This window comes from Oryza brachyantha, chromosome 1 (genome assembly GCF_000231095.2).
Source record: "Oryza brachyantha chromosome 1, ObraRS2, whole genome shotgun sequence".
In the NCBI taxonomy this organism is placed as follows: domain Eukaryota; kingdom Viridiplantae; phylum Streptophyta; class Magnoliopsida; order Poales; family Poaceae; genus Oryza; species Oryza brachyantha.
Genome location: NC_023163.2, coordinates 27,709,218 through 27,736,950, shown reverse-complemented (window position 1 = coordinate 27,736,950; position 27,733 = coordinate 27,709,218). Strand labels below are relative to the sequence as shown.

Sequence of the window (27,733 nt, the reverse complement as noted above, 5' to 3'; positions counted from 1 at the left end):
TTATATAATTATTAATTATTTTGTTATAATATGATTTATTATTATAGGAACTTTAAGTATGCATTATAATTTTGCATATTTGAATATAAATTTTGAATAAAACGAATGGTCAAAACGTAATCCTAAAATTCAACGGTATCATACATAAAATGTAGAGGGAGTAAACAACAGATACACTATATCTGAGATTGTAATAAATTTTTTGCGAAAAGTTGCATGACTTGGGACTTAAGATGTGCGACTGCCTATAGATGTCTAGCAAGATATCGAATTTTTTTTTCGTACTATCTTAGCATCTAAAAAAAATTCACAAAATTGAAAGTTTATTTACACAAGTGGGCATATCAAGACGACTGTATATGAAAAAAAATCACATATAATATGTTAGGGCTCATCGCTGGTCTTATAAAGGATATGTTGGCCTCGAATTTTGAATCCTAAAACTCAATTTTAGAATTGCTGAGAGTTTTTCATCGTAGTTTCTTTTTCAACACTAAAGTTCAAGTCATTATGAGCACAGATATAAAAGTTTTAACTATAGATTATTTTTTAACACTAATATGCACGCATTATCTAGCAAAGGGTGGGAGTTCTAGGTCTCAAAATTATCAGTTTACACATGGTTGTTTACCAACATTTTTATAGGCCTTCGTCAAATACGGTTGGTACCAAGGTTTCATTTACCGTTACATAACCTGAAACCGCACACCAACAATACCATGGTTATCAGCAACAATTGTGTGAAAACCGCATGAATTTGAATTCAATTTTTTTTTATAAAATCGTCAAGTCAAACCGCACGGCAGTGAACGATTATCGCCGCGCTTTTGATTAAAATGGTAATCATGACAAATTTCACTCGATGATCATGTTTTTTGTGTGAAAACCACATAATATGTCATGATTATCGTGATATACCACCATAAATTTTTTGGATTTTTCTTCTAATTTTTATCAAAACTTTTAAATTATACGATTTATTGAACCAAATTGTGGTTTATTGTTTTCATGCTCGGGTGATATGGCCGATTATTACGATTATCATGGCAATAATCACAGTATTGCAAAGCTTGGTTGGCCATGCAAACGTATTTTACCCTTCTGTGTAAGGATTCTCAAAGTTAATCCAACTATGTTGTCGTGTACCAAGGGAAACCCTTTAAAGTCTTTTAAGGGAATATACTCTCATTTCCCACATGCCACCTAAGTGGCTATGAAAAGAAAAATATGAACAAGATATACTAATATGTGATATATCAGTTTTAATACAATAAACAAGTTTTTTTTATCATCCTTAAAAAGTATCTCAAGGTACCAAGAATTTTAGTATACATTTTTGGTACCTCAAGGTACTGTTCTTTTTACACTAAAACATATGGTACCTTGAGCTACTTTTTCAAGGATGGTAAAAAACTCAATAAACAAATATGACTCTAAATGCATGTAATAATAAAAGTTTACATCCGCCATATTTTCGCTTGTGTTTATGCTTATAAGTCAAAATTTAAATCTTCAACCTTAATTTTGGAATTGATTTTGAAGTTCTTTATCGTATTATATTTTTTAACTTTATCTTTTAGATCGCTACGAATACATACATACATTTTTATTCATATATTATTTTTCATTTGCAAACGACGGTCTTCTTCGTGAAGAGCCAAACAATCACCGTTAATGTGTTCTTTTTTCCAACTTACATATGTCGAACTTGTATATGTATATTTATAAAATGACCTATCACATATTAATTTATTATATTACTTTTTATTTTTATAATGATATGAATGAGAGGTTAAAATCCATTTCCGTTCATGAACCCACCCTCCGATGACAGGTAACAGGTTGACTTTCCGTTGAAACATGACGCCGATCCTGTACCGCATGATATTGACATTGCCCCCATGTGTCCATGTCATTGATCCACATATATCAGACAGCCGTTCTCCATTGCTTCGTCGCCGGCCGTGTCTAATTAACCACGCGCGCTGCCGGCCGGGTATGGCCAGTCCCCTCACAAGCGACGACGGCGTGCTACTAGTGTCCAGGGCCATCTGATAGATGGGAGAGGCGCTGCGAGCTCAGGCCGCCGCCGCGACGACGGATGAGGTGGCCGGCGCCGCCGTCTGGCCCGGCGAGCTCGACGAGCACCTGATAGGCGAGCTCCTCGGCGACGACGACGACGGCGCCCTGCTCTTCCCGGCCGCAGATCAGCACTCCTCCGATCAGCGGTACTCGCTCGGCGCGGTGTCCTCGGAGGCAGCCGACGCGCCGTGCAACGGAGGCGGCAGCACTACTACTACCGCCGCCGAGCACGAGCCGCCGCAGCCCACGCCGGCGGTGAGCAGGGCTCTGTGCTCGGTGTACTCCGGCCCGACGATCCGGGACATCGAGAAGGCGCTGTCGTCGTCGTCCCGGCCGTGCCCACCCTCCGGCGGCCGCCGCTACGGCTCTCTGTTCTTGTAGGTGCACGCATGCACGCACAGTTTGTGCGCATCCATGGAGGCATGGATATATGCAGCAATACTAACCCAATCCTGGTCGATCGATGAAACTGATATATGTGTTGGGTTTTGCTTGCAAATGAAGCCGCAGGGTGGGAGTGGAGAGCAAGTACACGAGCAAGGTGAGGAGCTGCGGCGGCGGCAAGATGCCGGCGGACGGGTACAAGTGGAGGAAGTACGGGCAGAAGTCCATCAAGAACAACCCTCACCCCAGGTTCGGCGATCGATTCAACATCCTGAATTGCATAGATTTTATGAATATTACTTAATCTAGATTAATTTTAGTGACGACGACTCGATCTTGTGCACCCATGCACGCCCGCCATGCTCAAACGGACCTGCAAATCGCTCTTAAGTCTTAACTGAGGGTACCGTGCATATATAGGTAGTTATGGTTCGCTAGGTTCTGCGAACGGACGCGGTAAAGATGTATTGCGAGACGACGAGTCGACGACAACGAAGATGTGTACTCCGTACCTAGTCTACATGTGGACTGTCTTTGGCATGATTACAACGGCAACGCATGCGTTGACGTCGCTCACTTCGACCGGGTACGACGCTGGCGACGGCGGCCGCTTGCAGCAGCTTGACGATCGATCAGGAGAACAACCGTACGCCATCTGGAGCGGTGAGCCGGTGAGGACCCTGCAATAATCTGAGTGCGTCGCGGTGCGTGTTGGCTGCGCGGCGCGGCCTCGCGGTACGATCAGCCATGGCCGGGCGCAGTGCGTGCGAGTACGTGTCGCTCGTAGGGGGTGGGGATTCGCAGCCTTGCAGGGTGCACGTACGTGTGCCAATCGGCGGGAGACACGCGCTGCTACCTGCGTACAGAGAGCGTCATACGAGGGGATCGAACCCTAGCTAGCTAGCCCCGTACGCGAATATTTATACAGAAAAAATTAACTGCGGTACGGTATGTCATCGGATGCGAAGTCAGTTAAAAATATCATCGGAATCATCTCCATTAGATAGCACATAGAATCATGAACCAAAACAGTGTTCAAACAGAGATTTTAGAAATTTCGTCGAGATCAACTGACCACTGCAAAAGGACCTGGCGCCGGCCTTGTATGCCATTACGTAACGGTATATTAATAAAATTTAGACAAAAGGATATAAGAGTAAGATGTCGGCTTCATGTTTCGGCATGTGCCCAATAGTTCGCCGCACTAATCAATTACTCCCTCCGGTTTCTTTTTATGCCGTTGACCTTTTGATTTATGTTTTACCTTTCGTCTTATCTAAAAATGTTGTCTAAATATACAAAATTACAATCATACTTAAAATTACTTTAGTGATAAAAAAGACAACGGCATCAAACAAAAAAAATCTGAGGGAGTATTATCCAGTTTAGATGGAATCTTGTTCTTTGGCCGCCTGATATTTATACTACTAGTTATATTTTAGAAGACTTTATAAATATCTAAATCTATCTACTCCTATATATACTAGGAGGAGACCCTACGTGCGTGTATCTAACACGAAGTGAGTACGTTGAGGACCCAGTAGTTCAGTCGAATAAGTTCAAGTACCACCGTTCAATTTCGTCCTTATCTTCCGAAGTAGTTCGTCAGGAAGCATAGGTCATGGCCGGTGTTCTTTCACTGGAGAAGGATAAATAGATTATCAATATTTTCTATAAATAAGAAATTAATTACTATAAAGTAAAAAAAGTCTATTTTAAACAGATGATTATGAATATACATATTTTTAAAAAAACACACGACTTTATAAAGCATACACGTAAAGTTAAGAAAAAGTTTAAAAATAACACAATCATTTCAACGTAGGGAATGTTTGACGAGCTTCTATCACCTGTAGGTTATTACAGAATTTTTAGCTATCCGAAGATCTCTAAATAATATTTAGATTTCAAGAATTTGCGGTTCAGAAAAAAATGAATGAGATCAGAAGTTAGAAAACTGAACCTTTTCATATTCTCATTATCTAGAAAATGAAAACATGCTTTCATATGTCCTTTGTCCGCTTTGTTTTCTCTCGTCAGCTCCTTATTGGCTTAAGGGGTGGCATGATAATATGCATGATCCTGAGCTTTCGTGTATGTGAACGATCTTGCACGTTCGGTTGAGAAGCGAGGAGCCTTCAATTCACAACAACCATGATAGATGGTGTATCCAGAGAGATTCAAGCTATTATTAATTAGTTCGTGGATAGCTCTACATTTAATTCATGTCAATCAGTATCACCGTGTAAGTATGTGTTGAAAGCCCGCAGGCTGTACGCTGGCGGCCTGGACCATAAGCTACCACGGGGAGAGGTCAAATACTCTTTCTAATTTAATACTATTTCTGTTTCATATTATAAGAATTTTTAATATTATTTAAATATATATTTATGAATCTAGATAAAGTTAGAAAATATTACATTATCAAACGGAAGAGAGTAGATAACATGACTATTTATTTTATTAAAACTTTTATATAAAATTATGTAAATATAAGTTATAATTTAAATATATTTAGTAATAAACATAATTATAATAAAACATGTGTATTTTTTATAATAAAATAAATGGTTGAATATGTGTTAAAAATTAATTACGTCATCATACAGTATTCTAAAATTATAAAGCCACGCGCCATATAAGTCTAAATTATTGTGCGGTTGAATAACCTTCTTTAAGTATTTTATTTCGTCACCAAAAGCACAATTAACTACACGAACTCCGAACTGCGGGATTTGACACCCATCTGCATCGCATTAAAACGTCGGGCAATGAACACAAAAGCGACGTTTTCAGTTGAGCGGTCTTTTTCATGGAAGCCTGAAAAGACGGTGAGCATCACGGTAACATCTTCGCCGGTGAAATTGCAGGAGTTATTACAAGTGCACCAGCTCCCGGTGCAGCGCCAAGAAGCACGTCGAGAAGTCCACCGACGACCCGGAGATGCTCATCGTCACGTACGAGGGGTCGCACCACCACGGCCCGCACCCGTCCTCGCCGCACCTCGCCCAGCCACCGCCGTCGTCGTCGTCCGCGGCGGCGAGGAAGAGGAAGGGCGCCGTCAGCAGGGCGGCCTTCTCGCCGACGTCGACGTCCGAGGATGACGACGCCGGCGCCGCCGCGGGCGGTGGCGGCGCCGTTGGGCTACGGCGGCGGCGGCCACCAGATGACGAGACGTGGCGCGACGACGGCGACGGCGAGGCACGACGACGCGGCGGCGACGTGGAGCACGCCGTGCCGCGCCGTGTCCCCGCGGATCACTCGTGCGACGCCGACGACGGCTCGACATCGGTGTCGTCCGCGGCGCGCGCTGACGCCGCTACAGTGCTCTCCCCTGACTCGCCTCCGACCATCTGGTCGTGCCTAGACTGGCCGTGGTCCCAGGAAACACTGTTTCTGTAGCTGACGTGAGTAGAGTTGACTTGGGAGATAATGGCTGGATCGTCAGAGTAGTAGCTAGCTTGGAGAAGTCAGAAGTGCTGTATCTGTTTGACTATTTCACTACTTGCAAGGTGTAATTAGCTACTAGATGGATACATGTATATAGTGGACAGATCAAAGGATCTGATCAGCGTCGGTAGCAAAATAACACAGGAAAACAACAACTTGTGGGGTTCGGCCGAAGCTGGCAAATACCAAATTAGCTAGCTAAACAGGTTGCGCAGTTAATGAACTTGCTAATACCTGATTAATAGTTTATGCTGTATATTACTGGGGCTTAGGTGCTTGTTTGATTTGCTAATTTTCATTACCAACCTAAATGATTTGGTTGTTTGTTGCTAGCTATGAATACTCTTTTATTTTACTTTACTAGTAGGGTACTATTTTTTATTACAGACGAAAACGGTAGTAGTAAGGATATATCAATATTCTTACTTTCAGAGCACGTGTTTCTTTAGCAATGGATCGAGAAAAAGGAGTTCGGCCAGCGAGCTTGGAAGAGATCTTGAGCATGTATGATGTACCCGGTCTGACTCGAAGAATTACGAAGGCAATACCAAGGGAGTGGCCGTGTTCGTTTGTGGGCACAAGTTAACTAACCTTCATTATTTTTCACATGCACGTTTTCCGAACTGCTAAACGATATATTTTTTAAAAAATATTTTTTTTATAAAAAATCATATTAATCTATTTTATATTTTTTTAATAATTAATAATTAATTAATCATGTACTAATCTATTACTACGTTTTCCACACCGGATAAGTTAACTTATCAGCTCTACAGGCGAACGCGGTCTAGGGGTGCTATAGTTAGAGAAATAAAAAAATTTGGACGTCGCGTCGGATGTTTGATCGGATTACGAAAGAGGTTTTTGGACACGAATAAAAACGAATTTTACGGCTAGCCTAGAAACCGCGAGGCAAATCTTTTGAGCATAATTATTCCGTCATTAGCACATGTGGGTCACTGTAGCACTTTGTGGCTACTCATGTACTAATTAGGCTCAAAAGGTCCGTCTCGAGATTTCTTCCATAACTTATGCAATTAGTTTTGTTTCATCTATATTTAATACTCAATTTAGATGTTCAAAGATTCAATGTGATGTTTTTGAAAGAAAAATTTTAGGAACTAAACAAGGTCATATAGATTTGAATCATGCACAGACGTAAATCCTACTCTTATGTAGAGGTTCCTTGGTTTTGGTTTAGTGGAATAAAACATGAGGAGTCCCCCTCTTCTCTAAATTTGGTCCTTTTTTTATAGACTAAGACTATGGAGATAACACATCTTTCAGGTCTTGGCTAGGAAATGTGCTACTACAGGAGCTCATTAACTCCATTTTGTACCTTCTAGGAAGAAGTTATTTAATGTGTATATATTTTCTCTGTGCACGGGATACATAATGAAACTGTTGACGTCGGAGACAAGTGGGAATAACATGAGCCCTCTCATCCCTTTGTGCGCAATGTGCCTATGGCAAAAATAAAGTAGTTTGCTCACTCGTGTCATTGGGTCTTTAATTTATGGCCTCCACGGTCGATGTAGATATGTAGCATGTTACCATTCCAAGATGATGTTGTTCCGCTAGTGATTATAAGACTAAGTGATGATGACAACGAGATCGATGAGACCCTTATAGGGGTGTTTCTATTTTTCACACATGCTCATACGTCTTTCCCATCGCCTTTAATACTGTGACGTGCACCTAGACAAGGCCTAGTACCATATGTGCCCAGACTCAAATGCGCTAGGTAAGGGTTTCGTGTCTTATGAATCTCTCTTGGTAGGCTCCTATTGTGCCTCGAGGACGCGCAATGTTTTTTATCTGTTAGAATACCTTAACGTTCGCTTGCTCTTTTAGGATATGAAAGGGTCTGGGTAGGTTCTTCCACGCAAAGGGGGTGCCAACATATCTTGAGACGTCGTGAGCCATTGGTGGGAACCCTGGTTCACATATCAACAACATTTATGTCTTTAAAAACATAGTAGTGACGATAAAAAAAATAAATATACATTCTTTTCTTTCGTTTATATGAATATATTAGTAGGAATTGAGATTACATAAATATACATATGGCACGACCTGAGGCGGCGCTGTGGCAACGACACACTTAACCGGTGCCATAGAGCCACCTTGTGGCACCTCGGTGGCAGGCCCCTCTGGCCCTCATCACGACCACACAACATCAATTTTATGTTGCGTTCCCACTTTGTAGCATATGTATATTTATGCCATACTACAAAAACGTTCCGGTTAAGCAAGTACTGCTATTTGTCACATATGCTTATGCAAACTCCCACTTCCTTTGGTTTAAAACTTTTTACTCAAAATCATACAACTTTCCACTCAAATCATACCAAACTTTCTACTCCCTCTATTTCATGATGCAATACTTTCTAGCATTGTCACATTCGTAAAATGCTAATGTGTCTAAATATATACACAAACCATATACATTGATTAACATATAAACCTAATACTTTCTAGCCGCGCTCGGTTTTTAGTTCTGCTTATACTTATATGCTAAATTTAAATTTTAGTTTTAAATAGAGTTAAGTCTTTTTATAATAGTTTGTTTTTTTATCGTAGTTTATTTCCAGCCTTTGCTTTTAAAATGCTATGAAAACACACACATATGTGTATATATATGTTTTATTAGCTAATTATTTTTAATTTATAAATATGTTATTTGATTTTTTAGAAAAAAACAAAAAAATGACCCTATTCGGCTCGTCCCATTGGGTTCGCGAGGGCATTTAATTATACAATTTGCTAACTATGATGATGAAATGCATGTCTACACGAATTACCAAACTTAAAAGTGGGAAATGACTAATATCCCTCAGTTCGTCGCTCTCTCCGCGAGAAAACTGGGCATTTTAAGTTTCGACCAAACGGGGCGCGCGGGGGGATCAAAACCCTAGATATACGGCGCGCTCGCCTCCCTCCCCGCCCAATGCGATCACCGCCGTCGCCGCCATGAGCCTCTCCTCCCTCTCCCGTGCCCTCGCCCGGTCCGAGCGCTCCTCCCGGCAGCGCCAGGTGAGTTTCGAGCCCATCCCCTCTCTTCACCGGTTCTCCGGTGCGTCGTCGCCTGATGGCTCGGCGGCTCGTGCGCATGGATGTTACCGTAGGGGTCTCTGCTCCGGGGGCATGGTGGGCTCCGTGCATCGCTGCCATTGTCGCCGCCGCCGCCTCCGCGGCTGCCCAGCGGTGAGAGCGGCGGGTTGGGGTTTTTGCGCAACTATGTGACGTCATTTGTCGGGAATCGGACAGTGGTGGCAACCGGTGCAGGGAAGGGCGGTGACTGGAGGTTCCTGCTGGCCAACCGGCAGTTCCGGCGGCAATTCTCCGACGAGTCGAACAAAAGTAAGCTATCTGGCTGGTTAGATGGTCTTTGGGATATCTGGTGACTCTGTTACTATTTAGCATTGCCTTTCATGATTCAGACTACGAGAAGAACTCCGGGAAGGAGAAAGAGAAGGATGAAGGGGGTGAGAGTGATAATTCCGACTCAAAGAGTAAGTTCTCATTTCCGTCTGCATTCCTCGCTCTTGTGTAGGAGATGGTTTATACTGGTGGCGGGCTTTGCGGAATAGTTTGTAAGCCGAGAAGGTACACCATACCAGTGCGAATTAACCTACCAAATGTGATTCCTAGTTTTGGTAGATTGATCATAGAGAACAATGTTAAGAAGATGATATGCAGACGCTTTTACAAGTGGGGCTAGTTGATGTTTTACTATTCTATTGCACAAATATCCCCAACAGTTTGTAAGTATCATGTATAGTTGAAAATGCTAATATCGGCGTTAGTGCCTCATTAGCTGCCCACTCACCTCTAAGGGGAGTAGAATACACCATGAGCCTTTTTTCCCAAAGCAAGTTGAGGTGCCTACAAGTTATAGATTTTGACGCATCTGTGTAGCTTATAGCCTTATACTGTAAACGGCACACTTAATGTAGTCACTTCTGGTGTGCAGAGCAATCCAGTTCAGGTGATCAATGGAATTTTCAGGAGATCATTAAACGATTCAAGGACATGATTGCTCCTCTATTCCTTTTTGGCCTGTTTTTGTTATCTGTGCCAGCCTCTTCATCAGAGCAAGAGGTCTGTTCCTTATGAAAAAATAACGGTTAAACATGACCAACAGTAATGATTTGTCTTTTTCACTGTGCAATTTACCTTTTCACTTGTGGATAGAAGATAACTGATACCACAATCCCCATTTACCTTACTGAAGGTCTTCTCCTTTGGCCTGCCTTATAAATTTCAGAAAAGAATCATCCTGCTTCCATTTGGTATATAAATTATGTCAGTGTTCATTTTGTTGTTGTCCAATTTGAGAGGCGACAAGAGGTTATAATAAGGTTATTTTTTTTATCTTGAAAATTTTATTGGTAGTTTGGCTGCCCGGGCAAATTGGTAAAGGAAACATTTATTCTTTCACCTGTAATCTTTATTTTATGTATATTTGTATATAACACGATTGATAATGATTTATGCACTCCTAAATAATTGTCACCGTATAGTATTCGTATCATAAGTTTGACTGATCATATTTTATCAAAAACCTGTAAATATTTAAAAATCTACTATATTGTGAAATTATGTTACATGCAAAAACCTGTAAATATTTAAAAATATACTATATTGTGAAATTATGTTACATGCTAAATATGATCATACTGTTTTCATTCGTCTAACATGATAATTAAAAAAATGTGGTCAAAGTTGAAACAACACCAGTCAATGTTGAGTTGATGACAAGCAAATGGATTTTTTTTTTTTTTTTTGGGGGGGGGGTATGACTTAAGTTATAGTTGACTGAAAAGATGTAATCACATAGTTGTACTAATGGAGATGGTATATTTTTGCTCGAGAGCATTGATGTGATTGTTTGGTGCAGCATGTGAGAGCTACCCGTACTCCACAATTGATAGCCTATCATATTGCCCCATCCTAAGATTTTGATATAGGGCATTTTATCATGTGCTTTGTATATTTATAATCTCATGTTGATATGTAACGGAATACGGTTGGTATTCTACCTCCTATTAATCATGTAATCTTGTATAACTAGATCATAGATTCATAATACAGTTCCCTACCTGTTTCTTTTTCTGTGCACGAAACACACATTAATTCCTAGTCAATTATAACTTGTGATGCCCATTTGCTTGTAACTCTTTTCAGATAAACTTCCAAGAATTCAAGAATAAGTTGTTGGAACCTGGTTTTGTTGACCACATTGTTGTTTCAAACAAATCAGTTGCTAAGGTTTATGTCAGGAGTTCTCCTTCAATTGATCGAATTCAGGATAGTGATATCCACCATATCACGACAAGTCATCTTCCTGGAATAGAGTCTCCTAACAGCTACAAGTATTACTTCAACATTGGAAGTGTTGATTCCTTCGAGGAGAAGTTACAAGAGGCCCAGGAAACATTGGGTATAGATCCACACTATTATGTCCCAGTCACTTATGCTGCTGAAGCAAAATGGTTTCAGGAAGTAACGAAGTTTGCCCCGACAGTTCTAATTATTGGATTAATATATTTAGTTGGGAAAAGGATGCTAAAGGGATTTACTATTGGTGGTGGTCCTGGTAAAGGAGGCCGTAGCATTTTCAATATTGGAAAAATCCAAGTGACAAAAATGGATAAGAACTCCAAAAATAAGGTTAGTTTTTATTTGCTATTTCCATATCTTTCTACTTTGAGGAAAATATGAAATACCTACCATTGTTTGTAAATGTTTGTTGTAGCTTTATTTGTCATCACCGAAGAACAATAAAGCTGAACAATACCATATTCATATAATTTGACTGAAGTAACCTTGTTTTGTTGTATGCTTCAGGTGTTCTTTAAGGATGTAGCTGGCTGTGATGAAGCCAAACAAGAAATTATGGAATTTGTTCATTTCCTGAAAAATCCGAAGAAATATGAACAACTGGGAGCAAAAATACCAAAGGGTGCTCTTCTTGTTGGTCCCCCTGGCACAGGAAAGACACTCCTTGCGAAAGCTACTGCAGGAGAGTCTGGTGTGCCCTTCTTATCTATTTCTGGTTCAGACTTCATGGAAATGTTTGTTGGTGTCGGACCATCCAGGGTGCGGAACTTATTTCAACAAGCTCGGCAGTGTTCACCTAGCATTGTGTTCATTGATGAAATTGATGCAATTGGTCGTGCTAGAGGCCGTGGAGGGTTTTCTGGTGGACATGATGAGCGTGAAAGCACATTGAACCAGTTACTTGTAGAGATGGATGGGTTTGGAACTACATCCGGTGTTGTTGTTCTTGCTGGTACCAATAGGCCTGACATCCTGGATAAGGCTTTGCTAAGACCAGGAAGATTTGATCGTCAGATAAGTATTGATAAACCAGACATAAAGGGTCGTGATCAAATATTTCGCATCTACCTTAAAAAGCTGAAACTGGACGATAAGCCATCATTTTATTCACAAAGATTAGCTGCTTTGACACCTGGATTTGCTGGAGCTGACATTGCCAATGTTTGTAATGAGGCAGCTTTAATTGCTGCAAGAAGCGAGGGCACACTCATTACGATGGAAGATTTTGAATCCGCAATTGATAGGGTTATCGGAGGCTTGGAAAAGAAAAACAAGGTATTTTTTGCAGTTCCAATTTGTCATTAGTCCCTACTAGTTGATTTATCAAAATTTACATAAGAATTCTGCATCCTAGCTGGACAGATAAGATTTATCCATAGTGCTGCTAGTCTGTGAGTACATAAAATAAATAAAATTGTTGCAACTACTTTATTGTTGGATTGCTACTTATTGGTTTATCAATTCAGGATGTGGCAAAAATTATTATATATATGTAAAACATTATCAGCTTTGTCAATGTTGACACTTCTATAAGAGAACTGCTTACACCTTTTTTCCTTCTTAAGTCACAAATATTTACTGTGTTTTGCTTTTGGTGTGACTGAGACACACCAATAGAGTCTAGCAAATTTGAAACCTTCGTGCCTTCTTTGACAACCTAGGTCCTCATGTTCTGCTTAGTTGATATTTGCTTAAAAGGGCTGCATAGGTATGGTGGTTTGTACATTTTTTAAAGTGATTTCATGTATTCTCTTTATTACTTGTTACAGCAGAAATCATAGCATAATTAAGGCCCCCTTTGATTCAAAGGAAATTCATAGGAATTTTAGAGGATTTCATTTTTATAGGAATTTTTTCTACAAAACCCTTTGAATCAAAAGGATGAACCCTATGAAATCCTATGAAATTCCTATGGAATGCCTCTTCTAATACAAGTTTTGGAGGAAATTTAACAAGAGGTAGAATCTCATGGAAAAAATCTTCTGAGTCCTTATCTCTCCTTAAATTCCTGTGCTTTTCATGTGGTCTAATCACGACCATTCTTACGTTTTTCCTGTGTTTTGCAATTCTCTGTTTTACAGTTACATTCTTGTCAGAATCCTATATTTTTCCTATTCCTCCGTTTTTTCATTCGTGTGATTCAAAGGGGCCCTAAGTGTTGTTGCATTGGATGTACTAGTCATGAACAATTGGACTTTCATGTGTAGTGGTTATATACTTATTGATCTGTCCGCAGGTCATTAGCAAGCTGGAGCGCCGAACTGTTGCTTACCATGAGTCTGGTCATGCTGTTGCTGGATGGTTTTTGGAGCATGCCGACCCACTCCTTAAGGTCACAATTGTTCCTCGTGGAACAGCAGCGCTGGGTTTTGCTCAGTATGTACCAAATGACAATCTCTTGATGACTAAAGAACAGCTTTTTGACATGACCTGCATGACACTTGGTGGCCGAGCTGCTGAGGAGGTACACAACATTTTACAACTCATCAGTAGAGTTAATTCTGAAGCAAGTGGCATAATTGTGTTATTTTTTATCAGGTTTTGATTAGGAAGATCTCGACTGGTGCACAGAATGATCTTGAGAAAGTTACTAAGATGACTTATGCGCAGGTTGCAATATATGGCTTCAGTGAAAAGGTTGGCCTTCTTTCTTTCCCTCAAAGGGAGGATGGTTTTGAGATGAGCAGGCCATACAGTAGCCAGACGGCATCCATCATTGACACTGAGGTGAGGGAATGGGTTGCTAAGGCCTATGAAACAACTGTCGAGCTTATAAAGAAACACAAAGATCAAGTAGCACAAATTGCCGAGCTGCTGCTTGAGAAAGAGGTCATCCACCAGGATGATCTTGTCCGGATTCTAGGGGAACGCCCATTCAAGACACTGGAGCCAACTAACTATGATCGATTCAAACAAGGTTTTGAAGATGAAGGTAGCAGTAATAGTGCTGAAGTGTCAGATGTAGATGGAACATCATCCCTTGAACAGGCCGTGCCATCTTAACTTAGACAAAATTGTAGGTGTATATTGCATGCTCGTTGAAGGTACTTTTAATCTTTCTGAGGCGTGAGAAACTGTATAATGTGGCCGCGTTCGTCCCCCTCACGTAAGTTAACTTACCCTCTCATTTTTCACGCGCACGCTTTCCTAACTGCTAACGGTGTATCTTTTGCAAAAATTTTCTATAGGAAAGTTGTTTTAAAAAATTATATTAATCTATTTTATAATTTTTAATAATTAATAATTAATTAATCATATACTAATCTATTCCTACGTTTTTCGTGCCGGATAAGTTAACTTACCCCTTACAAACGAACGCGGCTGCGAAGTTATGGCTGTTTTTGCCAAATTGAAATGTGGGCCACATTGCACAAGTAATCCTCCCGATGAATCAACCGATAACTAGTGGTGTTTCATCGTTTTTCTGCAATCTGCATGACAACTGTGCAATCTGCATAAGCCAACTGTTAAATATCCTGTTACCTAACACTAGGATCATGATGAATATCAAGGCCCAGTGCTCACTGCTTAGACTGAGCCTGCCCCTGATAGTTTTGCCTACTATTTGGTAACGGTTTTGGTTCATTCTTGCAATCCAGGTCTTTTCAATTCATTATTTGGGAAATTGCAATGAAATACTCCCATACCTGCTCAGTTTGTCTGCAAATAACGCTTACTACTACAGTTATTAGTCCTTGCGTCAATAACGCTTACTACTACTACTACAGTTACTAGTCCTTGCATCATGCTTGTATTCATGTTTCTGAAATCAACCAGACGAGTGTAGTTTTACCCAAGTACTCCTGATGGACAGAACGGCATGTTGTTTACAAAATGAGAGATTGCTATGGCGCTTATGGGAACACAAAACATACCTGCAGAATGTTGGGTCATGAGCAACCCACTTGCCTTACGTATCAAGTGATAAAGTCTGCCTTACAAGCACGCGTTGTGTCATTGTGTGCTGTGTCCATGGATGGATAGCAACAGGTGAGGTTGGGTCAGGCATCCTTCTCTCCCTTTGGAGACTTGGGGGTGCAAAAGATGAACTGTTCAAAGCACACAGCTCCGTTACCAAACCATCTGCAGGCGACGACCTACCTGCTAACCAGCTTACAAATCAAGAATCCCCCAGTTTTAATTATGAAACATATTAAACAATGTACTCAACTGCAGGCCATTTCTGGCCGACGCGAATGTGTTGCCAATCAACAACGGACTTAAACAACCCCAGGCCAGGTCATTGTCTTCACTAGCTCTTCATGATCTCATCCCTTGGCATGTAAGGATAATGTGGTAGGAAGCCTGAAGAAAGTTGTGATTTGCAACAGGTCCACTTGGTGTCGCCTCTGACCTTTAGTTTCAAAGCGAAAATTCAACTACCCATGATTTAACACATTTCTAATAGTAGGTACAGAAAACTCGAACTAACCTCGATGATATCTCCAGATCGACCGGTTAAAGATGTTAAGTTTACATTACAAGCAAACAGAATTTGGAGGACTGTACTCCCTCTAAAAGAAATAATTTTTAGAGACTATAATATGTTTTTGGTCCACTTATATTTTAAATTGGATGAAACATTGACCAGAGATTTTACGGTCACCGTGGAGGTAACATAATTTTATGAGCATTTTTTCCATCTTGAGGAAGTACCACTGTTCTCTACGTAAAATTTGATACCTTCTAGTATCTAAGATACGAAGAGATATCAAATTTTACATAGAAAAAAATGGTACCTCATGGTATCTTTTCAAGGATGAAAAAATGCTCTAATTTTATACTAGAATTATGGTAGCTTCCATTATCTAATCAATGACCGTAAAAATCACTCATAAAGCATTATATTAGCAGATCAATACAAAAAATTAGTGACAACGTTGATAGCGGTTCTTTATATCTTGGAAAGAAGTTCAAGATAAGTACACAAGTACTAGAAATTAAATGTGGAAGTTCTTATCGTCCACATGTTGCTTATTTTTGAGTAAATCGCACTTCATCTAGCTATAAAATCTCCCCTCGTTCACAAGCATAGCTGAGTAAAATTAAATCGTGCAACCAAGTGAACAAGAAGAAAACGTGACTCGGATAATCGAAAACAAGTAAACAATCGTCCTAAGCGTTAACGCATTGCAGAATGATATCATTATTACATATATTCGGCATCCTGCGTGTTCATTAAGACATGAGAGAAAAAAGATAAAAGGTGGTCAAGGGTGACATGCAAACAGAAGAGTAGTTGACTTTAGCCACACTCCGAAGCTATATCAGCTATGCAAATATCAATATGCATGCATGCATGGGCCCCGCTCCCAGCGTCGTGCCTTGCGAGCCGGGAAGACCCTCGTGCACAGTTCATTAACCAACAACGCACCAAATAAAGCTCACTAAGCTGGCCGGGTTAAACAATCAAATGAAACTTTTTTGGACAGAATCGCCAGAAGCGTACAGATTAATTAACCATTTCCCTCGGCCTCGTGCTCTCCTCTCTAGCACTACTATTATATATAGACCACCTCAGACACTCACCTAGTATCGATCTCAGACACACAGGATCCATAGCCATTAGCCAAGCCAGAGCTCGAAGTGTAAGCAAGTCGAGAGCTCGAGGAGGCACAGCCATGGCTATCTCCTACCTTCTCCGTTCCTCCGTCCTCGCCGTCGCCGTGGTGCTCATGATCTTCTCCGTCGACGTGGCGAAGGCCGACATTAGGGAGTACCAATTCGACGTGAGCCTCTTCCTTTGTTTTTCTTTGGATACAGAGAACTAGCCGGCATGGCGTGCATGCATGCGTGGCGATAGTGTAATGGTATAACGTAAACTGCGACGTACGTGTTTGTGTTTTGTGTGAGCAGGTGCAAATGACGAACGTGACACGGCTGTGCAGCAGCAAGAGCATCGTGACGGTGAACGGGCAGTTCCCCGGGCCGACGGTGTTCGCGAGGGAAGGCGACCTCGTCGTCGTCCGGGTCAACAACCGCGCCACGTACAACATGAGCATCCACTGGTACGTGCATTTCAGCATTATTTTTCGGTCGTTTCATCGTTTTTTTTCCCTTCCTTTTGGGTTGGCTGGGATCGCTGTACATTGTGACGCATGCGAATGCAAATAATATATGCAGGCACGGGATCCGGCAGCTGCGGAGCGGGTGGGCGGACGGGCCGGCGTACATCACGCAGTGCCCGATCCAGCCCGGCGGCAGCTACGTGTACAAGTTCACCGTCACCGGGCAGCGGGGCACGCTGTGGTGGCACGCCCACATCTCCTGGCTCCGCGCCACCGTCTACGGCCCCATCGTCATCCTCCCCAAGCCCGGCGTCCCCTACCCCTTCCCGGCGCCGCACAAGGAGCTCCCCGTCGTCTTCGGTACGTACGTACGTACGCCGGCCGGCCGGCGTCGCGTTTTTCCATCATCGTCGCGGCAGCGCATGGTTGGCTGATCGGCGCTGGCTGGCTGTACGTTTTTGTTGGGTGGCTGGCAGGGGAATGGTGGAAGGCGGACACGGAGGCGGTGATAAGCCAGGCGATGCAGAGCGGCGGAGGGCCGAACGTCTCCGACGCGTTCACCATCAATGGCCTCCCGGGGCCGCTCTACAACTGCTCCGCCAAAGGTGGTGTACTGTGGGAGTGTCAAGTGTGTGATGGGTTAATTAATTAATGTAAACAAGTGGATGATTGTACGCACACGCATCATATCCCCGCCATGCATGCATGCAGACACGTTCAAGCTGAAGGTGGAGCCCGGCAAGACGTACATGCTGCGGCTCATCAACGCTGCGCTCAATGACGAGCTCTTCTTCTCCATCGCCGGCCACACGCTCACCGTGGTCGACGTCGACGCGGTCTACGTCAAGCCGTTCACCGTGGACACCCTCCTCATCACCCCGGGCCAGACCTCCAACGTGCTCCTCACCGCCAAGCCGTCGTACCCCGGAGCGACGTTCTACATGCTGGCCGCGCCCTACTCCACGGCGATGTCCGGGACGTTCGACAACACCACCGTCGCCGGCATCCTCGAGTACGAGGACCCCAGCTCCCGCTCCACCGCGGCGTTCAACAAGAACCTCCCGGCGTTCAGGCCCACCCTGCCGCGGATCAACGACACGAGCTTCGTCTCCAACTACACCGGCAAGCTCCGCAGCCTCGCCACGGCGGAGTACCCGGCGAACGTGCCGCAGCAGGTGGACAGGCGGTTCTTCTTCACGGTGGGGCTGGGCACGCACCCCTGCGCCGTCAACGGGACGTGCCAGGGGCCCAACGGGAGCCGGTTCGCGGCGTCCGTGAACAACGTCTCCTTCGTGCTCCCCACCACGGCGCTGCTGCAGTCGCACTTCGCCGGCAGGTCCGGCGGGGTGTACCTCTCCAACTTCCCGGCCATGCCGGCGTCGCCGTTCAACTACACGGGGACGCCGCCGAACAACACCAACGTGTCCAACGGGACGAGGCTGGTCGTGCTGCCGTACGGCGCGTCGGTGGAGCTGGTGATGCAGGGCACCAGCATCCTCGGCGCCGAGAGCCACCCCTTCCACCTGCACGGCTTCAACTTCTTCGTGGTTGGCCAGGGGTTCGGCAACTTCGACCCGGTCAACGACCCGGCCAAGTACAACCTCGTCGACCCCGTCGAGCGCAACACCGTCGGCGTGCCGGCGGCCGGCTGGGTGGCCATTCGCTTCCTCGCGGACAACCCAGGTGAGGATCATCCCGGTGTTATATTAACTCGATCATTTCAACCATGTTCTGCATACACTACACTAAACCTACTATTAGATTACAACATTTTGTTGCTTTTTTTACATTACAAGTATAACTTTTGGCCAGTGCACCAACACTTTTTTTTACCTATTTTTAAAGAAAAATCAGACGATATATTTAAAAAAATAATAATTTGTAAATATTTTTATATGTGTTCTTAGTGATTTAAAATTCAACGTGAAAATTAAACAACATTAAAGAACTAAATAACTCTAAATTTTAAATTTAATGTTAAAAATTTAAATTTTAGCTTGTAAGAAAAGATGACGTGTAAGTCGCAACTAATTCACTGCTTGCTTGCACGTGTGCAGGGGTATGGTTCATGCATTGCCACCTGGAAGTGCACGTCAGCTGGGGCCTGAAAATGGCATGGGTGGTGCAGGACGGGAGCCTGCCCAACCAGAAGATCCTCCCTCCGCCGTCCGATCTCCCCAAATGCTAGGGGACACTCGACCAAATCGGCCGTTCAGACAAGAGATTGCGTCTTGCTCAGTTTCCCTGTAGGATACTCCTCTGCCTTTGCTAGCTTGCTTCTGTTGATTGCTCGCGGTTGGTGCTATGAAATGCTTTTTTTTTCCCCTTGTAGTGGTGTGCCTTTTTCAAAGTTAAGTCGTCATCTGGTTAGCTGATGGACGAATGATCATGGGCGAGTTTCTTGATCAGACGCAAGGCATTTGATTTTGGGTTTCTTAATTAATTGTCATCTTTTGAGGGAGCTGGATCATAAATCCACGTTCATCCCAATAATTTGTACCGGCATTTGGTTTACGAGAAAGGAATTTTTCTTGTACTGTTTCCCATTAATCAATAATTTTTATATTGTTTTGGAGTAACTCATTTGATGTGGACACTTTCCTCTGATTTTGGTGCTAATCAGAGAGTATATACCTACTACCTCCGGTCAAAACTAATACTTTCAACATCAAATCTCATTGATTAGAGGAATGGCTTGCCATGACCGTAATAGATTTCGGTTATTTGCGATTGGTTCTTATCTAAGTTTCATTTTTTTTAAGAAAAAGGATATTGTAATAATCTGCCAATTTACTTTACTGATGAGGATGAGGAATAGATTGTACTTGCGTGGTAAGTCTTTCTTTTTTGGCAGCTCCGGCAACACAGGTATAAAAAACAAATCAAATAGGGAAACACAAGTTGTAAAAGATGATTTCGAAGCGTCATAAAAAGGTTTAAATAATAATAAAATGCCTACAAAAGTCTACCTTGATAACCTATTCTTAAGAAAAAAAATACTAGCACTCATTAACTGTTATATAGGACCCAATCAAAGGCAGCCAATCAGAATATATAGGTAGTAACCTGACCCACACAATGCTTAGATTACAAAATATTTCGGAATGAAAATAATGGGCGGTATCGTTTTCAGTTATTTTCCAAGTAAAAATAGTTGATTTGAGATAGAGACCTGAAAAAGAGGTCTAGAGGTGTGACTTCTCTCTCTTTTTTTTTTTGAGAGAGATTACAACGAGTATGCGACACCGATGCACTCACCAAAGCAAACCACCAATCATACGCGTGTGCACGCACGCGTCTTACATGTTTAGGAATATCAAAGTCACTCATCAAATATCTCTGTTGGGACAATTTTTTTTCCCTCAACGAGCACGACGAGAGCCCGCAAGGCAGCGAGCTCCAGCTCATAGACTATGCACGAGGTAAGAAGGGAGGAATAGAGAATAGGACTTCTGACTATAAAATACTGCTCTCTTCTTTTTTTTCCCCTTACTCTGACGCGGTTGACTGTCCACAATTTATTCTTTACATTATTTTAAAATTTACATAATTATTATTTATTTTATTATATTTTGTTTATTACCAAATATATTTTAAGTATGATTTATAATTTGTATATTTACAAAAGGTTTTAAATAGAATAAATGGCTAAACGTAAATCTAAAAATTAACGACATTAAATAAAAAATGGAGGATAGTTCTATACAGTTGAGAAACCGCTGTTCTGTATTTATCCTAATGGTATCTATCCTAGTGTAGTCTTGTAGTTAAACCGTTGAGTTATGGACCGGCTACGTCCTATCCTCATAATGGATGGGACACCTGAGATTGGCTTGGGGATTTAGAGGGCGAATGTTTGGACTTTTTTATAAACAACATATTTATAAATAGAAATTTTATACATATTTTTAGCAATATAAAAACTAATGTTAAAAAATAAACTTCGATAAAAACCCTAAAAATTAACTCTAAATTCAATCTTAAATATTTAAATTTTGACTTATAAGTATAAACATAAGCGAAAAGATACGGGTGTCAGGTTTTGATCAGGAGGTTGCTCTTGGCTTGGTCCGCATCGGGATTTATAGGTCAACGAGACGAGACAACATAAATACTGCTATATATCATGTCTACCCGTGATGTTTGAGAAGCTATGGAAATGGTAGGGCTAGGATTGGCAATGCGATTTGTTGAGGAGAGAAGTTAAGAACGGGAGCTGAGGGCCGGGGAGGCAATCGGTTTGTCGATGGAAGGAGAGAAGTTACGGTTTGTGAATTTATATACGAAGCTCTATTAACTAGGCTATTGGACCTATCTATCTATTATATTATATATAAGTAATAGAAAAAGAAGTCTCCACGTTGTTTCTTATGAGCTAGAAATTCTGAGATTAATCAAAGAAAACTAAGAGAATAAAGAAAAAATCTCAGTCGGACTGTTCAAAAAATTGCAATAGCAATAAAAAAGAAACAAATCGGACGGAGAAACCCAGCTGACAGATCATGTAAGAAAAAAAGTGAAGATATTTTTTTTAATCGGACAGCTACAAGAGAAAAAAAGGCCTGATCAATAGCAACAAAAAAGTGAAACTAATCGAACAAATCTATATTAGTAGATAACGTACGTACACAAGCATGATCAAATCAGGGATCTTCGGATTTTTTGGAATCGGACACTTAAAAAGGAACGTGATTTTTTTATTTTTTTTGGAATCAGACACGTACATCTCAAGGTTTCTATAAGAGAAAAAAAAACAAAAGAACATGATTTTTTGAAATGGCTAGAAAATCTCACATAATCAAAGAAAATAAGAGATAAAAAAGAAAAGATAATATTTTTTTTGGAATAGGACAATGAAAGGAAAATTCATCAAAGAAAAATAAGAGATAAAAATAAAAGATAATATTTTTGGAATCAGAGAATGAAAGGGAAAAAATAGGTTTTTGCAATATTTAGTGCTTGGGCGGAGCGTTACAGGACCGCGGACAATGATCAGGTTTTAGAAAAGAGATTTTTTTTGAATCGGAGAACGATTAGGTTTTAGGTTTCCATAAGAGGAAAAAAAGAGAAAAGAATGGTTTCTTTTGAATCGTACAATGCTAACAACAACCCGTTGAAAAGAAAAAGAAAGTTGTATCATTTAAATTCTATGGACGCTTTTTTAAAAAAAATGGTTGAAAATCAAAGAAAGATAATGTTCTTTTTTAATCAGAAAACGATCAGGTTGTAGGTTTCCATAAGAGAAAAAAAGAACGGTTTCTTTTGAATCGGATAATAAAAATCAAAGAAAAATAATGTTATTTTTTAATTGGACGAGGGAAGAAAATATTAATTAAAAATAAAGAAAAATAATAAAAGGAGTCCATACGTAATAATGTTTAGGAAAATCTAAATCTTGGATAGCAACTTTTAAAGTAATTGATATTGAGGGAAGAGTCTATCTATAAATATAATTTGGAAACATATAAAATTTCGGTTAAAAATAACTAGATCAGAAATACAATTTCGAAATTAAAAATAACGAAAAATAATAAAAAGCGTACATGTGTAAATACAGTTTAGAAAAATTCAAATCTTGGATTAAAAAATTTAAAATAATTAAAAATTTTGGTTAAAAATTAGAAAAATTAAGAGAAAACGTCTATTTATAAATATAATTAGAAGCATCTAAAATTTGAATTATAAATTAAATATTATACAGAAAAGAGCTTTTTTATAAGTACAGTTTAGAATACATGTAAATATTGTTCCAAATAAAAATATAGTTTAGAAAAATTAAAATTCAAATTAAATAATTAAAAAGTAATTATTACGTAGATAAGAATAAAATTTATAGCTATGCTAGCCGCGCAAAATACGCGGGTCACCTGCTAGTTGGATGACGTGCTAATGCATTTTGGGGTCCGGCAGGAAAAAGATTTCCCGTCCTCAGCCCCGTGACTCGGCACCGACGGAGGATTTTTCCAACCCTAGGTAGGGCAACCGCCGGTGCTCGACTCCTTGAGGCTCATAAATGAAGCCATTAACCAAACGAGCTCTGCTTGGGCTCTAGTCATTCTTGGTTTTGGGTTCCAAAGGACGAGTAGCTTCTTTCCCAGAGCTAACAAGTGTCTCCCTTCGCCTCCTTCTAGGAGGTTCTCTCAAGAAAGTCTTGAAGGTATCTATTTTCTGTATCATAAAATAATTTTATTTTTCATCCATCCTATACATACCAATACGAAAGTAAAAAAACTATAATATCTTTTAACTTTATCATATCACAATGCAATTGTTTCATACTTTACTTAATTCCAATGCATTGTTCCCTGCTTTATAAACTTTAGTTCAATGATCGCTTAAAAATTAAATTTATTTTGAAACAATAAGACGGACAAAAAATAATATATTTTGAAACATGCATAGTAGTTTGGACCCTTGTTCTTAAGGGTGGGGGTACCCTCACACTTATCTAGATGGCCCACCTATTAGTTTGGTGAGGCTCCTACTGCCCCCTTCTTACACACACAACAATATCAAAGAGTATGCCACCATCTTACTAATTTACACACTAAACATGCACATTCATATACCGATAATATTAAAGTATACACGTTTCCAAGCCTTAAAGATAAACCCTCGTGTAGTCGTGTGGTGAGTATACCTACATTTACACTCGTTTACAATTAATCAATGAGGCTAATTAGAACAAATTGCATCATGAACTTTGGCACCCTCATTGTTTGGCTGTTTTTTTTAGAAAAAGTTAAATGACATATTTGCAACCAAAGAATAATTTGTGAATAAAACTTCCATATGTGTTCTTAGGACACGGGCAATGTATAAAGACCATGTTGTCTATGGGTGAGACCCACCACAGGTACTATTAGTTATGTCAAACTACACGATACTTATGGAGAGTAAAAAACAAGGGAGTCCCAAATATGAAATAATATCTCTTTCCATCATCCTTCTCATGACTCTCATTTAAAAGGTAAAAGGTAGTATATTTTATACTCTTATGGACAACTTATATGGTTATGGACTACTTTAGCGTAATTAATGTTATAGAGATCATACTCACAATATATTAAGTTAACCTATATAAAAACATTTATTGCATAATGACTACTTTGATAGCATATTATGGATGTCCTTAACGATATAAAAACAAAAAATAAAAAATAAACTATGATGAAAAGATATTAAAATCAACTTTAAATTTAACATTAAAAATTTAAATTTTAGTTTATAAGCACGAAAAAAACTAAAAAGATGAGGCCATATGAATCCGGCAATCTTCTACTCAGTCTCACACTTCGATATTCGCACCTATGTTTGGTCTTATTGGCATGTGGACATATAACTCACATGTTGAATAAAGATGATACCCGAGTAGAAAAATCTTGATTGCCTTTTTTTCGTTTGTCATCCACTACTTTTATGCAAATTTTTATCCAAAGTAATTAGCTAGGTGGGTATGGTCGTATTGATTTCCACGACGATGCTAGGTATTAAATAATATATCAGATTTTGCTTGTGAACAAAGCATACCGTTTCAGAAAAGCCATCATATACTTGTATCGTTGGTTAAAAAATATTCAATTTATATTTGTATTCTTCTTATATTAACTACCCAACTTTCCTGCACAATTTTGCATGGAGCTAGACTTTACATTAAAAATAATTGGATTTGAAATGCAATTCTTATTTATATTTGCATAAATACAATGGTGCGTATATAAAACTATATGGATTAGCACCGTCATAATCGAGATATACCATATCATATGGTGTGTACTTTTCTTTTCCCCTTTAATTAAGCATTAATTTATAGCCACATAAGTAAAGCAGATGCTATAGTACGATAATAATATGATACACACACAACAATGTAGCGTTGTCGTGTGATAAGCACCAGAGCTGTAACTATGGCTTGAAATTAATGAAGCACGCTAAGGAACCTAATGACCAACCTAGTTTTGCTCAATTTGCAATTCTATGAATAGTATTTAATTCTCTCCCTATATATAATTTTACCATCGTTAAAGAGGTATCACTATTTTCTAGTAAAATTTGGTATCTCTTGATACCTTAGATACTATAAGGTACCAAATTTTACATAGAAAAGAGTATTACCTCATGTTACCTCATTAAGGATGAAAAAGAACTCATATATATATATATATATATATATATAATGCGATCAAACTGCTACATCATATGTGTTTTTTCGAAAGTTATTATAAAACAATTTTTCAAAAGATCAAACAAATATATTTTTAAATTTATAATAATAATTGTTTAATTAATCATGGTCAATGACTTGCCTTGTTTCCATGTCAAAAAAAATCCCACCCAACCTCTACTTAAATAACAGGACCTAAGTTTAAAAAATCTCCACAATTCTTTATTACAGTATATGGAGTATATGCTTTAGCAATTTTACGGTACTTAAAAAATATACTAGGTATCAAAATTTTAGTGAGTTACCAAATTTTACACTAAAATTTTAGGAGATTTGCTCTAATTCAACAAAAATTATTTAAGGTACCGGTACCTCACGGTACTAAATTATTTTTGATCGTCGAGTCTAATAATATCCATCCCGCTTAGCTAGATAGATCCAATGGTGAAAAACGATTTAGTACCGTGAGGTACCGATATCTCAGGCTACTTTTTGTTGGGCCTAAGTAAATTTTAAATTTTGTACCTCTCGGTACATGTTCAAGTACCGTAAAATTAATGATGCTCGCGACATTCAAATCAAACAAACGACAGGGAAGAAGTGTCTGAAAAGGTACGAACTGGGATGCATTGAGCGATGCCATCTTACTCCTCATGCTTCTTTTCGGGTCAATATAATACAGGGGAAACTGTTGCAGCGCTCGGTCTAGTTGGGTCAAGCATCCTTCTCCCCGTTGGGAATAGTACAAGGAAAGAAGCCACCCCCAAGACTAGACCACCAACCACGCAGGTTGCACCTACTGGATGGATATCTTGGGATCCATGTCAAGTGATCATGCAACTTAGCCATTGTCGAGCATATATAGATTAGATATAAAAATAAAAAAGCCTAGGTTCATTGTACTGTAGGTGAAAACAAGGGGTGATCATACCTCGAAGTGATGTTACCTCTCAGCGATTATAGTGAACTTTGAAGGTATATATATATGATCAGAATGTTCATGGAGGGGGATTAAACTGCATGGCCTATGGCTTACTGCTGTTTGTGTAGGTTGTTGACGGTGACTGACGAAATGGTTTATGCGTCGATCCAAGTGCTTTTCAAGAGGTGCTAATCTTGATGTAATAGGGGAAGTTCGCCGGCCCTGCGTGTAGGATACGTGCGGCGTCCTGTGATGTTTCGATTAAGCTGCACAACCTAACTTTGGTGATGTACCCATGGGAGAGTACCGTATCTAGAAGAATGGAACAATTTTTGTACCTTATCAAAATATAGCGCCAGTAGTTTCTTGCATCTCAACTCCTATATGAATTTTGGTTCAAGTTGTCATGATTATATATATGTGTGTCGACTACAATTACTACCCGGTCGAAGTTGTTGGATATTAGCTCATGTTTGGCTTTGGTTTTTTTGATCTCTAGTGAATTCGGTCACGTGGAACCAAATTAGCTAACGAGTACACAGAGTGTATATGAACCATTCGTTTTAGTTTCTGATTAAAGGAACCACCCAGTTGATTCAACAGTTATTAATTGACAACTGACAATTTGTATGCAACAAAGATATTTTCTCTCGAACGTGTGTAATGCAAGATTTTTATTTCACTGGTTCAGTACTTCAGATGTATGTTTTGCATCTCAAAAGGCCGATTCTTCCCTCCTAACCGATCCTCAATAAACTAACTTCTTTATTTTATCAGTCTGCATATATAGTTTCAACTTTCAGTTTCAGCAAACTTTTGCATCATATCAGGCCTTGTTCAGTTTGCAAATTTTTTTTGCAAAAACATCACATCGAATATACAGACACACATTTGAAGTATTAAACGTAGTCTAATTATAAAATAAATTACAGATTCCGCCAAGAAACTGCGAGACAAATCTTTTGAGCCTAATTAATCCGTCATTAGCATATGTAGGTTACTGTAGCACTTATGGCTAATCACATACTAATTAGGCTCAAAAGATTCGTCTCACGATTTCCTCCATAACTATATAATTAGTTTTAGTTTTCATGTATATTTAATGCTCTATTCAAATGTCCAAAACATTTGATGTGATGTTTTTAAGAGAACTTTTAAGAACTAAACAGATACTATGAGATACCAAATTTTACACTAAAATTTTAGTACCTCTCAGCAGCTACTCAAGTACTATATAAACAGGGCCTCAGAAACAGTACGTGACACTATACTGCATGCAAATCAAGCACTGTTCCATGATCAGGCGATCGAGCGATCCCCATTTGCATGGATGGATGGTATTACAGTATACAGACAACACGCATGCATGGTCAAAAC

The 27,733-nt window shown here is 40.1% G+C and overlaps 2 protein-coding genes and 1 pseudogene across 2 annotated transcripts; all 3 read left to right on the top strand.

Moving 5' to 3' along the window:
- The first annotated feature begins 1,982 nt into the window (after positions 1–1,982).
- LOC107303834 lies at positions 1,983–6,240 on the top strand (annotated as a pseudogene).
- Positions 6,241–8,823: 2,583 nt separating this feature from the next.
- On the top strand, positions 8,824–14,318 carry LOC102705389 (ATP-dependent zinc metalloprotease FTSH 3, mitochondrial). The gene is made up of 8 exons (XM_040529972.1): positions 8,824–8,952; positions 9,045–9,279; positions 9,360–9,431; positions 9,893–10,020; positions 11,107–11,592; positions 11,770–12,537; positions 13,499–13,726; positions 13,801–14,318. The coding sequence occupies exons 1-8, from the start codon at positions 8,890–8,892 to the stop codon at positions 14,263–14,265; spliced, it is 2,445 nt and encodes an 814-aa protein (XP_040385906.1). The 5' UTR covers positions 8,824–8,889; the 3' UTR covers positions 14,266–14,318.
- Positions 14,319–16,802: 2,484 nt separating this feature from the next.
- LOC102705117 (laccase-12-like) lies at positions 16,803–19,824 on the top strand. Its single transcript, XM_006644931.2, has 6 exons — positions 16,803–16,991; positions 17,119–17,270; positions 17,386–17,630; positions 17,747–17,875; positions 17,982–18,953; positions 19,328–19,824. Exons 1-6 carry the CDS (start codon positions 16,884–16,886, stop codon positions 19,456–19,458), a joined length of 1,737 nt encoding a protein of 578 aa, XP_006644994.1. The 5' UTR covers positions 16,803–16,883; the 3' UTR covers positions 19,459–19,824.
- Positions 19,825–27,733: the final 7,909 nt, after the last annotated feature.

Excerpts from the sequence above, each read along its gene's own strand:
- LOC102705389 (XM_040529972.1), top strand. The coding sequence starts at position 8,890 with ATGAGCCTCTCCTCCCTCTCCCGTGCCCTCGCCCGGTCCGAGCGCTCC. Across the intron at positions 8,953-9,044 it reads GCTCCTCCCGGCAGCGCCAG|GGGTCTCTGCTCCGGGGGCA; the intron begins GTGAGTTTCGAG and ends ATGTTACCGTAG. Across the intron at positions 12,538-13,498 it reads GCTTGGAAAAGAAAAACAAG|GTCATTAGCAAGCTGGAGCG; the intron begins GTATTTTTTGCA and ends ATCTGTCCGCAG.
- LOC102705117 (XM_006644931.2), top strand. The coding sequence starts at position 16,884 with ATGGCTATCTCCTACCTTCTCCGTTCCTCCGTCCTCGCCGTCGCCGTG. Across the intron at positions 17,631-17,746 it reads GGAGCTCCCCGTCGTCTTCG|GGGAATGGTGGAAGGCGGAC; the intron begins GTACGTACGTAC and ends GGTGGCTGGCAG. Across the intron at positions 17,876-17,981 it reads CTACAACTGCTCCGCCAAAG|ACACGTTCAAGCTGAAGGTG; the intron begins GTGGTGTACTGT and ends GCATGCATGCAG.